This window comes from Eptatretus burgeri, chromosome 8, assembly GCF_056783735.1.
Source record: "Eptatretus burgeri isolate ZD-2024b chromosome 8, Ebu_testis_v1, whole genome shotgun sequence".
In the NCBI taxonomy this organism is placed as follows: Eukaryota; Metazoa; Chordata; class Myxini; order Myxiniformes; family Myxinidae; genus Eptatretus; species Eptatretus burgeri.
This window is the reverse complement of record NC_140968.1, coordinates 18,521,453-18,536,136: the sequence shown is the minus strand read 5'-3', so window position 1 is coordinate 18,536,136 and position 14,684 is coordinate 18,521,453. Positions and strand designations below refer to the sequence as shown.

Below are 14,684 nucleotides of genomic sequence, written 5' to 3'. Positions count from 1 at the left end.
AATCTTTTGAATTCAGGGTTTATATAATTTTTGAAATTTTAAAATGTTTTGCATTTTTGTGAGTTTGACAAAAAAAATCGTCAAATAACTTGTTCTTTGTTTTTGTAGAAAAATCAAGAAATCCAATTGTGCAGATAAGGTCCAGGAGCAGATTGAGAGTGAAGAAGATGTCTATTTTGAAGAAGCAATCTCAAGAACAAGACTCACAACCTTCAAAATCCAAGTGCACATCTGGTGAAAACAGCACAAAGATCAACATCAAATTAAACAAACCCAAAAATGTGATCGAAAGGCAAATGCGTTATAAGTGTAAGATCTGCAGTGTAGATTTTACTTCACCGAGGAACATCAAAATACACATGAGGACCCACAGAGAACGCCCACACAAATGCTCTGTCTGTGATAAAGGTTTCTCTGAAAAAGGCAATTTGAAAAAGCATATGATGATCCACACAGGAGAGCGTCCTTACAAATGCTCTATCTGTGATAAATGTTTCTCTCAAAAAGGCGATTTGAATGTACATATGAGGAGCCACACAGGAGAGCGTCCTTACAAATGCTCCATATGTGATAAAGGTTTCTCTCAAAAAGGCGATTTGAATGTACATATGAGGAGCCACACAGGAGAGCGTCCATACAAATGCTCTGTCTGTGATAAAGGTTTCGCTCAAAAATGCAGTTTGAATTTGCATATGAAGATCCATACAGGAGAGCGCCCACACAATTGCTCTGTCTGTGATAAAGGTTTCTCTCAAAAGGTCCATTTGAAATTGCATCTGAGGATCCATTCAGGAGAGCGTCCTTTCAAATGTTCTGTCTGTGACGAGGGTTTCTCTCGAAAAGGCCATTTCAATACGCATATGAGGATCCATACAGGAGAGTGTCCTTTCAAATGCTCTGTCTGTCATGAGGGTTTCTCTCATAATGACCATCTGATTAAGCATATGAGGATCCACACGGGAGAATGTTCTTACAAATGCTCCATATGTGATAAGGGTTTCTCTCTGAAAGGTAATTTGAATAAGCACATGAGGATCCACACAGGAGAGCGACCTTACAAATGCTCGATATGTGATAAAGATTTCTCTCAAAAAGATAATTTGAACAAGCATATGAGAATCCATTCAGGAGAGCGACCTTACAAATGCTCCATATGTGATAAAGGTTTCTCTCAAAAAGACCATTTGATAAAGCATATGAGGATCCATACAGGAGAACGACCTCACAAATGTTCCATATGTGACAAAGCTTTCTCTCAAAAAGGTATTTTAAATTTGCATGTGAGGATCCACACAGGAGAGCGTCCTTACAAATGCTCTATATGTAATAAAGGTTTCTCTCATAAAGGCAATTTGAAAATGCATTCGAGGATCCACACTGGAGAGCACCCTTGCAAATGCTCCATATGTGATAAAGGTTTCTCTCAAAAGGGCTATTTGAAATTGCATATGAGGATCCACACAGGAGAGCGTCCTTACAAATGCTCTATCTGTGATAAGGGTTTCTCTGATAAACGCAATTTGTGTAAGCATATGAGGATCCACACAGGAGAGCATACAAAAAGAGCAGACAATAAAACAGGAACTAGGAAACGAAGCATCCTTCAAATACATCAGAATAGAAGAAGGCTTCGAGGGACAACACAAAAAATATGTGTAAAACGATCAGCAAAGAGTACCTACGCAGAATAAGACTAATTCTGAAGTCATCCCTCTCTCCAATGAACAAAACAAAGCTATAAACCGACTTGCATTGCCGGTATTCCAATGTAGCTGTGCAATTATAAACTAGCCACAATTGGAGATCAACAATTTAGACACTAAAACAAGGAAACTTCTAACTATTCACAAGATGTTGTCCAAAAACAAATGCAAACCGAGGTTGTACTTACAAAAAGGCGAGAATGAGGAGGTGGTGTGATGGAGCTTAACCAAGTGCACAGAACACCTTGTGTCGGACTAGCAGAGGATGTGAATAGCTCAACAGATGAAAGAATGAGATTTCTACCCAAGCAAGAAAACAGCAGACCAGAAAAGGGATCCTTAATCCATTTAGCAACAAACTTCAAAAAGCAGGTGCAAATGATGGACAAAACACAGGAGAATGAAACAAACAAACACAGCCCCAATTATTGCAAAGTAAAAAAAGAAAAACTGCAAAAATAAATATCAGCCGATATACTCTGACAAATGGGAGAATGACAAAAGAGCAAGAAGATTTTAAAATGAGCTGGACAGGACGGGGATCGACAAGGAATGCTCCTTGGAATGGCGAAGAAGGTCGAATTAATTTGGATTGAGAATGAGTCATCATAAATGCTCAATATCAAGGACTCTACACCAATGCCTTTAAGAGAATGGCATGATTGAGCCAACCAGATATATGCAGGTTTTGTGTAGAAGAAACAGAATGTACCAGTCACCTCCTTTTTGGATGTGAAAAAAACTCCAGGTGGAAAAGCTGCACACAGAAAGACATGACAGTGTCTGTTGAGTAATCCACTGGCACATCTGTAAACATTTCAACAACCGGTCACAGAACAATCATGGAAATGCAAGCCAAGTCCGATCCTTGAAAATGAACATGTAATGCTCACGCATGACAAGATGATCCCGTCAAGTGTCGACATCACAAACAAAGCATTGCATCCGGAAATGGTGCTCAAACTCAAAAAATAAAAGTCAGCATTGTTGATTGAGGTTTCAGTTCCCAATGACTTTGGACTAAATGCGACAAAACTCAGGAAGATGATCAAATACCAGGATCTGTAAAATGAGGTCAAGATTTGTTGGAAATTGAAGAAATCTGAAATTATTCCAGTGATGGTCGGAGTTACAGGAATGATTGAAAAAAATAACCCTGAGTACTTAAAAATCATTTCTGGGAAAGTGGAGGCTGCCAGAGGTCCAGTGTAGACTTTGAAAAGAGCCCTTGGAACGAGACCATGAGAATGACATTTCACAGTTTGGTTCATGAATCATTATCCCTTACCAAAATGGGCATGGAGATTTTGAGTTCTGGGAGAACTTCCTCCCACCTCCTCAAATCCAAATGGAGATGATAACCAATGAGAGCCGACTGGTGGACTGCATGTTTCTTCAATATAACTGGGAGAGAGGAAGCACGTAGAGGGTGCAAGACCAGAAATGAGTCTGAACAAGATAGAGACCACCAACCTGTTGGCGATGGTGAAGTGATAGGCCCATAGACTTGGCTTCATTGTGAGAGATTCCAATGATCTTCAAAGTCTTGGCTTCCACAGTATCAAGCTGAGCAAGATGTGAGCCAGGGGAGCCAGCACAGATGGGAACCAGCACAGATCAGTACTCCATTAAGCTGTGGATGAAAGCCTTGTCTGTGCATAGGAGTTCCAGTGTGCCAAGGGAGAACTATGCACAATGGAGGATGTCCAGTCTGGTTTTGGAGGCCAACTTAGAAATGTGGCTTGCCCAAGTGAGATCATGGCAGAGAGTGAGTCCCAAGAGTTTCAGTTTCTGAACCTCTTCAAGAGGGGTTGTTGAGAAAGTAGATGGGTTTGTGTTGTGGTGCTTGGGGGAGAGAGGGGGTGAGAGATGGATGTTTTACGAGTTTGTGATTTTTGTCAAAGTCTAAAGAGAGGGAAGAGGCTGCTGAGTGGAGGAAGTCAGTCATCCAAAAGTACAGTTGGCCTGGTATTCGAGAGGCAGACAGTTTGGAGAGAAATGCAGGATGCCAGGCCATATTGAAAGCTCGAGATATACCCAAAGAGAATGGCTCTGATTTCATGTTCTTTGCCAAAAAGGCCTCCAATCATTGTTGGGAGAGTGAAAGCAGCATCTTCAAGGCAAATTGAGCTGGTCTTTATTCAAATTGATTCTTTGAGTCGAGACTGTTGGAGAAAAGGGATGATTTAATGTCAATTGTGATGATGGATTTCATGACCTTGCTGATTGGTTTGTAGTTAAGGAAATCCATTTTTGCACCTTTTTATGTGATGTTGGCTGACTTCCAAGCAGATAGAAGATTACCTATTGTAAATGGCAGGGTAAAAAGGGCAGAGGGAGGAAGTGCAAGAGTAGCAGAGCAGGTGAGTAGGACACGTGAGCTGATGCCGTTCGGTTCATTTGCAGTCAGTCAGAGTCAGAATCCAGGGTTGCATGAAACTTTTATAACTTCTCAGATGCAAAAAGACACAGAAGACAGGAGCAGTTGGTTGTGATTAGTTAAGGTGGGAGCACAGAGAGAGTGGTTGGGGACACAAGATTTTGAAGCAAACACAATGGATTCCATGACCTTTGGAATCTGTTCAGACTTTCACTCTCACATGTCCTCACAACCTGCTCTGCTGCTCTTGTCGTCCAGGACCTGAGTTTTTGAGTTCAAAAGTTTGGTTAGTTGTTTTATGGGTAACAATGTCTGGGGAATTTAAATATGCTTGTCTTACAAGCGACAACCTGGGTGATCTTGGTGAAAATACCAGGTTTTGATGCAGCCATGGCCCCCACTTTCCCAACAAAATGATGGGTTAGGGCAACCATAAATATGCGTAGCTTGATTGATTTTTGTCACATGATTCCAAATTTCACCTATAATTTATTGTTTCACGAAAAAATATTTTTACGAAAAATATAAGTGACCACTATATTCGTTATTGTTGTGTGTCTGTCTGTATGTATGTATGTCTGTCTGTCTGTATGTCTGCCTGCCTGTCTGTATGTCTGCCTGCCTGTCTGTCTGTCCCGAGCATAGCTCCGTCGGTTTTGATCCGATCCTGATGAAATTTTGGTGGGAGGTTTATATCATGATCTAGTTGTTTTCCTGAAAATGGGCGGAGACACGCCCAAAAAGACATGTGTTTTTAGGGGGTAGCCGATTTCAATTTGCATCTTCTCCTAGGGGGTTTGTCGAATCTGGCAGGGGTTTCGGTATTTGGTTAGCCCAATGGCACCTGCATAGCCTCACGGAGCTCGATTTTTCATTTTCATCCCAAGGTCAAGGTCACAAGGTCACAAACTTAGAAAATTGCGATTTTGACATAAAAATCCATCTTCTCCGAGGGGGTTGTCGAATCTGGCAGGGGTTTCGGTATTTGGTTAGCTCAATGGCACCTGCATAGCCCCACGGAGCTCGATTTTTCATTTTAGTCCCAAGGTCAAGGTCACAAGGTCACAAACTTAGAAAATTGCGATTTTGATATAAAAATCCATCTTCTCCGAGGGGGTTGTCGAATCTGGCAGGGGTTTCGGTATTTGGTTAGCCCAATGGCACCTGCATAGCCCCACGGAGCTCGATTTTTCATTTTAGTCCCAAGGTCAAGGTCACAAGGTCATGAACTTAGAAAATTTCGAATTTTGACATAAAAATCAGAAGACCACCCAAACTTTGAGAGCTGGGATGACAATATTTTTTATGCATAATCTTGAGGTCATTCCCCACCTAAAGTCTTGAAACCATTTTTCTCTATCTCGAACACCTTGCCCGTGGCGCCCCCTTCAAGTTTGTTTTTACGCTGATTTCATCAAAGTATGGATAATCCGAGGAGTGTGAAATGCCATATAGCCTATATGACGTTATATTGTTCCTGGAATGTTCCAGAGGAAGTTTTGCACCAAAGGTCATAATCCTTGACCTTTGACCTTTAAAGTTCACAAAGGTCAAATTTTCAAAGTTGTGGGAATCGAACCGGGTTTTCGACCTTCTTTGACGAACTAACTCCATTTAGCTATAGCATGTATCCTGTTTCCTTATTCTCATGTCCACAACATTGTTTTGGGACCTTTCAAGGTTATGCAAAGGTCAAATTTTTAAAGTTGTTGAACGAAACCGGGTTTTCGAGATTTTGCAGCTAATAACCTGTCACTCGTACCACATCATGTTGATCATTTTTATAACTTGGTCAAACATTATCACATTGTCTCATCCTTGACTTCTGAAACAATCTACGTTGTCAAATACCATCGTCGTCTTCAGACTTGTCATATCTAAACCCTCTTTCAGACAATATAATCGCAATGTAAATCTACACAAGTAAATATGTGTGTGTCCATCCGTCCGTCTCCTCCATAACTTCAAAACCATGAAACCTTGCAACACCCATCTTTGCATGCATAATTGAGGGAACTCCATGGTAGTGCATTAATGAAAATTGGGTGTTTCGGTTAATTTACACACCTTTTGAAGATAATTAAATACCTTATTTAATTATCCTTTATCAAAGCCACATTATCCTTGGCCACCTCGCTGGGTCTTAATTCGCCATTGATTTTGGCCTGCTCAACAATGCCTTGACTTGGAATAGGCCACAACAATTTCTTTATGATAAATTTCACTTTCTTCATTCATGTCATTGAATGCCTGATCATCATACCTATGAATTGCTGGAGACATTGCAATGCTTATAAACGCCTGGAGACATCAGAGTTTGTGGCTTTATTTCATTTCCGTACATGCCATAACTTCTAGAATCTCTTGATATCAGCTGAATTTCAAAATTTGAATTTCTTTATTGACTTCAGCAGTAGTTCCAACTGCTAAAAAAATTGTATTCATCTGTCCAATTCGGACATCGCTTGACATTGCAGGCGTCTGCGGGGACAAAGTGTTTATATATCCGATCGGCAATTGCTGGCCAAGCCAGACGTTCCTTTTCAACCATTTCATTGGAGTGTTTGCTTGAGTGCTTCAGTCACTTGGTGAGTGCTCTACAATATTCACAGTCACTGAATATATTGATCGACTTGTACAAAGTTCAGGGCCCATTCTCTTGCAGTTGGCTGTGCGGTGCCTTGGGCCGTGAGTCGGTCAGTGGTTCGCTTGCTGAAAATGTGAAATTTTCTTATGCACCACGTTTCCCCCCTTTTTGTGTGATTATTTATGATACGATATTTTGTAATGTAAATTTACGATATGTTTTTGTGCGATACTATATTTTGTACCTTTTTGTATGATATAATTTAATTATACAACCCATCACTTCGGCACTGAGTGATAGATACAGACAAGAAATGAAAAGTTTCGTTTTTAAAGGTTTATTCATCCATTTTGTTGGAGTGCTTGCTTGAGTGGTTGAGGCACTTGGTGTATCGGTGTGTTATATAATTAACTAGAAGCACACTTGGTAGAGTGTATACCTTTGCCACGCAATGCCCGATCCAACAGAACATATTGGGGTCCATAATTTTTCGAAATATCATGCTTATATCATTTTTGGCTGCCTCTCTCAATGGTGAAGAATCATTTTAAGAATTAAAAAATTCTTGCATCTGGATCTGGATTCAGATCTTCACCAAAATCAATCAATTCGTCCTTGTGACACACCCAACCTGTCCACCACATTTCATGCAAAGTAGTCCACAACTTCTTGAGATATACTGCACACAAATAGAAAAACAAACAGACAAACAAGAAAGACATCTTGCAGAGCACGACACTTATGAAATTCGGAAAACAAATTTGATCATAAAAATCATTGATGGTTGAATTCAGTGACCGGATATGCAAATCCTCTTCAAATTTCAAGTCAATTGGATGAAAATTGAGGATTTTAGAAAATTCACAAAGTTGTTCACCTTTGTCCTATGTTGACCTTTTGACCTCAAACAACAGGCTTCTTGCTTATAACAAATGTAGGTGGTGAAGTTTCATGAAGATCCTTTTGAAATTGTGACCTGTAGGTGATTGACATGCAGACAGACAAACAGACCGAATAACACCCTCGACCAACCAATATACTTGAAAAATCTTCGATTTTCAGAAGTATCATACAAGTAAACTAGAAATCACTCATGGGGTGACACTTGGCGAAACAGAACCATCATTTTGATTCTCCAATACAATTTTCTATTGAGAAAAAAAAAATCAAGTGATTAAATAAAAATATAAATTAACAAAATTTGGCCAATGTTGACATTTTGGGCAATGTTCACCTCAAAAATAGTTGGTATTTTAATTCAGTGAACTGATATGAAAATGTTGTTTAAATTTCAAGTCAATGGGATGATAATGAACAAATTTGGCCAATGTTGACCTTTTGGCTGATATTAACTTTTTGGCCTGTAGTGACCTCAAAATAATAGGTGTTTGAATTCAGTGACCGGATATGTAAATCCTCTTCAAGTTTCAAGTCAATCGGATTAAAATAGATTTTAGAAATTTGGCCTATGTTGACGTTTTGGTCTATGGTGCACTTTTGGCCTATGGTGACCTTTTGACCGATGTTTACCTCAAAATTAAAAGGTGGTTGAATTCAGAGACCTGATGTGCAAATTCTCTTCCAATTTCAAGTTAATCAGATTAATATTGAGAATTTTAGAAATTTGTCCTATGTTGATCTTTTTTGTCTATGTTGACCTTTTGGCCTATGGTGACCTCAAAAATAATAGGTGGTTGAATTCAGTGACCTGATCTGCAAATCCTCTTCAAATTTCAAGTCAATCGGATGAAAACAGGATTTTAGAAAATTTGGCCCAAATTAGCCTTTTGGCTGAGAGTTGATCTCAAAAATAATCAGTGCTTGAATTCAGCATCCTGATATGTAAACAGTCCTCAAATTTCAAGTACATTGGATGAAAATTAACACTTTTGGAAACAATTAAAAAACTTCGCCAATGTTGGGTTGACCTTATGGCCAATGTTGACCTTTTGACCTATGTAAACCTCATTACATAATAATTAATAGGCGGTTGAATTCATTGACCTGATTTGTAAATCCTGTTCAAGCTTCAAGTCAATCGGTGAAATTTGAGGATTTTAGAAAATTTGGCCCAAATTGGCCTTTTGACCTATGTGGACCTTTTTAGTCGACCGAACTTTACGAAACTTCAATGCAGAACTGTCGCAAGGTCGGTGACCATAATCTCCGAAAATTTCAGAACGATCTGCTGAACGGTTTGGGCTGGAGGCGAGTGTACAGACAAGCAAACAAACAAATGAAAAATTACACGTCGAGAGACACTTGGCAAAACTGCACAAAGTAGAATGGCACTCAGGAGAGTACATTCCTCTGCTGGGTGGAACAGTTCACGTTTTGTATCTCACAAATGGGCTGGATCTGAACCAAATTCTAATCTGCTTGTTCTGTCTCCTAAACAACTCATCCACCTTGTTTTGTCATAACTCATCACAGCTTTTTGAGATATAGTGATTGTCGGCATAATTTCTCCAAAATTATCATAATGGGCTTGGGGGTGATAAAAACAATAATAGAATGTTGTCAGTTAAAACTTGATATTATAATCAATGTATTGTTATAAATCTGTAATGGAAAATGTACTCAAATATGGTATGATTTTATGTGCTTGATCATGTATCTATTTTAATTTTAATTTATATAATCATATCTTTCCTCTGTATTGAAAGATGATCAATCTGCCTAGTAAAGATGTTAAAAACAGGTTGACTTTTCAACTCAAACTTTAATCATTATTCAGTATAAAATGAATTGCCTATCATTTAAAAACTATCTTGCGTTCTCAGGGATTTTTTTATGAAAGGCAATAACAAGCTAGATAGGGAATATGATTTCAGTGCAACTGGAATGTTGGTCTAAAGAATTGTCCAGATGTATTCACGAAGCTCTAATTGCTTCAAGATAGTATATTTCCTCAGTCTGTTAGAAGCGGACTGACTTTTAACCTACATACTATAGAAATCCAGCAAAATACCCAACAGGGTTGCAGTTTTGACATCATTCTATCAATCTGTTCATCATTTTGTGCCGGGAGAGAATCTCCACATATGGGTTTGAAATATATGCTACAATTCTTCAACCAAATCAAGTTAGTGGGTGCACCAAGGTTGAAAACGAGCTCCACCTGAGAATATCAAGACCTGACAAACTGTAGCACCAGTGTTTGGAAACAAAAAATGCTGTCTCACTGGATTCTATATAAAAGACTTAACTCTATCATGTATTTCAGAGATCTGGAGCAAGACTGTGTTGTTCTTTTCAGATTACTCCACATGCGCATATGTATTTGTTTGTTGAATAAATGTTTCAAATGTACAGGACTTGAGAATATCTTCTACGAGATGTATGTGTATGTGTGTGTATATATATATATATATATATATATATATATATATATATATATATATATATATATATATATATATATATATATATAGTTTTTGGCCCGATCTATCAATTTTAGAAATGAGGCGTGTGTTGACGTTTTTACCTTAACATTAATTGGTGGTTGAATTCATTGACCTAAAATGCAAATCCCGTTCAAATTTCAAGTCAATCACATGCAAATTGAGGATTTTAGAAAGTGATCCTAAGTTGTTGACCATTAGGCCTATGTTGACCTTTTGGCATGTGCTGACCTCCAAAATAATTGGTGGTTGTATTCACTGAGCTGAAATGAAAATTCTGTTCAAATTTCAAGTCGATCGGATGAAAATTGACAATTTTAGAAATGTGGCCCAGATTGACGATTTGGCCTACATGTATTGGCCAATATTGATCTCAAAAATAATAGGTGGTTGAATTCATTGAGCTGATACACAAATGGTCTTAAAATTTCAAGTCAATAAGATGAAAATTGACAATTTTAGAAGCAATTATATAATTTGGCCAATGTTGGGTTGACCTTATGTTGACCTATGTTAACCTTTTGACCTCTGTTAACCTCAAAAATAATAGGTTGAATTAATTTACCTTATTTGCAAATCCTGTTCAAATTTCCAGTCAATCATATGAAATTTGAGGATTTTAGAAAATTACGCTCAAATTGCCCTATTAGTCGATATAGAATTGTAGACCTTTTTGGTCGATCAAATTTTATGAAACTTCAATGCAGGACCGTCACAGGGTCAGTGACATTATTCTCCAAAAGATTCAGACCGTTCGGTTCAGTGGTTTGGGCTGGAGGCGAATAGACAGACAGACAGAGAAACAAATGGAGGTGATCAACATACTTGTCAAAAAATTGTTTTTTTTTTGCCAAGTCACAAATAAATGAAAAATCACTCATAGAGTGACATGCGGTAGATCTCGTACCTCCGCCAGGTTGGACAGTTTAAATTTTATGTCACACTTATAGGTTGGATCTGAATCCGGACCTGAACCAAAATCGAATCAGGCTGATCTTGTCACCTTAACCAACTCTTCCACCTCGTTTTGTCACAAGTCATCCACAACTTTTAGAGATGTCTTACTATTCATAATTTTTGGCCGCATCTCTCAACGGAGAAGAATCACAAAAAAATTCTCGAATCCGAATTCGAATCTTCACCAAAATTGAATCAATTGGTCCTTTTCATAAACTCAACCGGTCCACACAGTTTTTGCGGAATATGTCCACAACTTTTTGAGATGTCATGCAATATCGTTTTTAGCCCCATCTCGCAATGGTGAAGAATCACTTCAGAAGAATTAAATAATTATCGGATCTGAATCCGGACTTTAACCAAAACCGAATCTGCTTGTTCTTATCACCTTACCAACTCTTCCACCTCGTTTTGTCACAAGTCATCCACAACTTTTAGACATATCATGCTATACATAGTTTTTGGTCTCATCTCTCAATGGTGAAGAATCACTTCAAAAAAATTCTCGTATCCAGATCCGAATTTGGATCTTCACCAAAATTAAGCATTGCTGTCCTTGGCTGGTCAACGACATACACAAAAAATTCAGAACAATTGCTTTAAAACTGTGGCCAAAAATTGTGTGACAAACAGACAAACAAACGCAACAGACTAAAATTTATCCATGTACCTGAAGGTTATGACACAGAGCAAACATGGCTGCAGCAAAACTATAATTTGGCTCTATAACAATTCTTCAAGAAACGTTTTTTGAACTGCAAGATGTCCTCCCATAATGTTTGCAACCACAACCCCATCCAAGTCTGGAACTGCAACCACAGCAACCAATCCTGCAACGTCAAGTTTAGCAGGGAAGAATGCAAGAACCAATGAAGAGCAGCAGCTGTGTTCATTCACTCACTCATTCATTCATTTATTTTGAAGGCAGCCTTTGGCTACTGGTTGTATTTTTGCTGGAAACATTATTGTGCCAATGTTGCAGTGCCTCCAGTAAGTGAGGCCAAGAATTTGTAACTTGTTTTGTGGGTCAGCAATAGGTTCACTTCTTGCGAAGGACACCGTGAGATCTTTAATGTTCACCAACTATTGTCAGTGGATGGGATGCCCGGTTTAACTTCCATCCTAAGGACAGCACACATGGTCACCTCTCCCTGCCTTCAAAGCACAATCGATAGTTGAAGCTGGTCCGAAATTCGAACCCTGGCTGGATGGCTCAGATACGAGTGTGTGGACCTCCAGGCCATTCTTCCAGCCATGTTCATTCACGAAAAACGCCTTTGGATGTTCACAGCTTCTTTGCCCATAAATAACAACACTTCATTACCTTCACCCACCAAAGGTGGACAAAGGTTGCGTTTTTACCTCTGTTTGTTTGTTTGTTTGTGTGTGTGAGCAGGATTTCTCAAAAAGTTGTGGATAAGTTGGTTTGGTGACCAGATCAAGCCAATTCGATGTTGGTTCAGGTCCGAATCCAGATCCATCTTATTAGTGGGATCCAAAATGTAAACTAATCAGCTTGGGGAGGTTTTCACTCTTTGCAGTGCCCTTCTTGTTTAATCTCATCATGAGGGCAAGACCTTATTTACTGTATTCCCTGCATGTCAGAAAGGACAACTAAAATGGAGGCTTGCAATTACCCTCACCAAAGGAGAGAGGGTATTGCATTTAAGTCTGTTTGTTTGTTTGACTGCTCAGAACTTTTGTGTTTTTCTCCACAACTGCTTGTCGGATTGAGACCAATTTTTCACCACTGGTGTGACTACTCATGAAGAATGATCACCGTCTTCCTCTGGACCAAGGTCGTAGCCATCCTTGGTTGTTGCTTCAAGCAAAATGTTCTTGATCTGTAAATGAGATACTCTCAATGTTTGTTAGTGCAGTAAAAAAATGTACATGGTCCATTTGATTCGTGTTCACCTCCTTTATCGTTAATGGATGTGTGCAAGGCTCCTTTGTCCTTCTGTTTATCAACGGTTGTCTGTATGTCCATCACATCCTCCATGGTTGAACCACTCTCAGGAGCCGTTGAAACACCTTGCATGATCTCTGGACGTCACCCCGTCTCAGCTACATGCTTTGCTGCACTACCTGTATTGAGATTATAAGTGTAACAAGCTAATGGTGAAAGCCATGTAACCCTGCAGTGTCAATGCATGCTTGTTCTGCGATTAGTAACTCCATGGTAGCATGCTAAACCCTCGCATATGTGCAATAAAAATAATAACATCAAGTCGAGCCCGCACTGGAACACGTCGTGCTGCCAAACTCTATCCGGATTGCGTGAGTATGGTTGGGTAAATAGTGAAGTTTTTTTTCAGTTGTGTCTTCGCATAGCATTTTCTATAGCCATTTTTGATGCTGAATCTGAAAACGTTGGAATTTTTTTGACTTTTGACCCCCCCCCCCTAGAACTTTAACATATTCAAAATGGCAACAAAAAAAAGATATTTTTAATGAATTTCTGACCAACTGAGAGAAAATAAGGCTTGCAATATATTCATTTATAGGTTTTTCCGATCAGAAAATACGAAAATGACACTTATGCAACGATTTGATGATTTTTAAAACACAATTTTTGAGAACCGCACAATATTTTGCTAAATTTAAAGTTTTTGTCATTCTCAGATCAACATAAGACCGAGATCACACCAGTGCCGCCAACAAAAGTTCATTAATGTTATCGTGCATGGATTCATCGGGTTTGATAGCATTCTTTATAGAGTTGTGTAGCTCGGTCAAACTGAATTTTTGAGTGCGGAATTTCCCTGCTCCATCCTTCACACGTCTTTGTTGGCGCATGTCCGGGGCTACGGTTAAGCGTAAATATGTCACTTCCACTAGAAGTTCTTTCTCCGATAGTGTACTCAGTAAATATAGACTGTCTGGGGTCAAAGGTCCTTTGTGCTTTTTGCAAGTTTGTATAGTATTCAATAGCCTAATATTTTTCTTTTTCTTCAAGTCTTATTTTTTCCTAAATTACTTGATTTCAGTCCAATGCAACATCCGATGAATTTTAAAATGTGATTAGCGTATTCCTTGACCTGAAAAACATATGATATGATATATTACAAGCCTTATTAGTCACATTAGAGAAGGAAAACATGAAAAAGGTCCATTTTTGGCCGCCATTTTGAATAAATTAAGGTTCCAGGGGTCAAAGGTCATCGGAGGTTAAAAAAAAAAAAAATTCGACCGGATTCGGATTCAGCATGGAAAACGGCCGTAGAAAATGCTATGCACAAAATTTCAATCATTTACCCAAGCGTACGGCGTGAGCAATGCATTCGATAAAGAAGTACGTGCATTGTGGCCATCGAGGTTCGACACACCACCCGCCCTTCCGTATGGCGATTAGAGAACATTGCACTTTACGGTAATTCTACATATCGACGGTCCCCTGTGCCAGTGCGCATGCGCAGCCTGACCCGGAGCCAGGGATGTTGTGGGTGTTTCAACCTGTTCAATACTTGTTTGATTATTGTCGTTCCACGCTAATAAAGTGGTCGAACAAATTGAACTCTGTTCTTATTTATAATCAAACAACTTGATGCAGTCGAGTAAGGATCGTCGGTGCTGAGGAGGACACGACTGGGTGAAAACGGACCACGAGAACGTCGACAGTGAGTTTGGATTTCTCGGGTCCTGTACCCAAT

The 14,684-nt window shown here is 39.1% G+C and overlaps 1 protein-coding gene and 1 long non-coding RNA gene across 2 annotated transcripts in view; one reads left to right on the top strand and one right to left on the bottom strand.

Moving 5' to 3' along the window:
• The window catches only part of LOC147021231 (uncharacterized), a 67,005-nt gene extending 65,333 nt beyond the window's left edge, over nucleotides 1-1,672 (top strand). The window contains 2 exon segments of the mRNA XM_085893667.1: nucleotides 109-1,382; nucleotides 1,384-1,672. Of these exon segments, the coding sequence (XP_085749793.1) occupies nucleotides 109-1,382; nucleotides 1,384-1,440 (1,331 nt within the window). The 3' untranslated portion in view covers nucleotides 1,441-1,672.
• LOC147021230 (uncharacterized) overlaps nucleotides 1-14,684 on the bottom strand; it is a 39,990-nt gene that overhangs the window by 12,984 nt on the left and 12,322 nt on the right. The window lies entirely within an intron of this gene.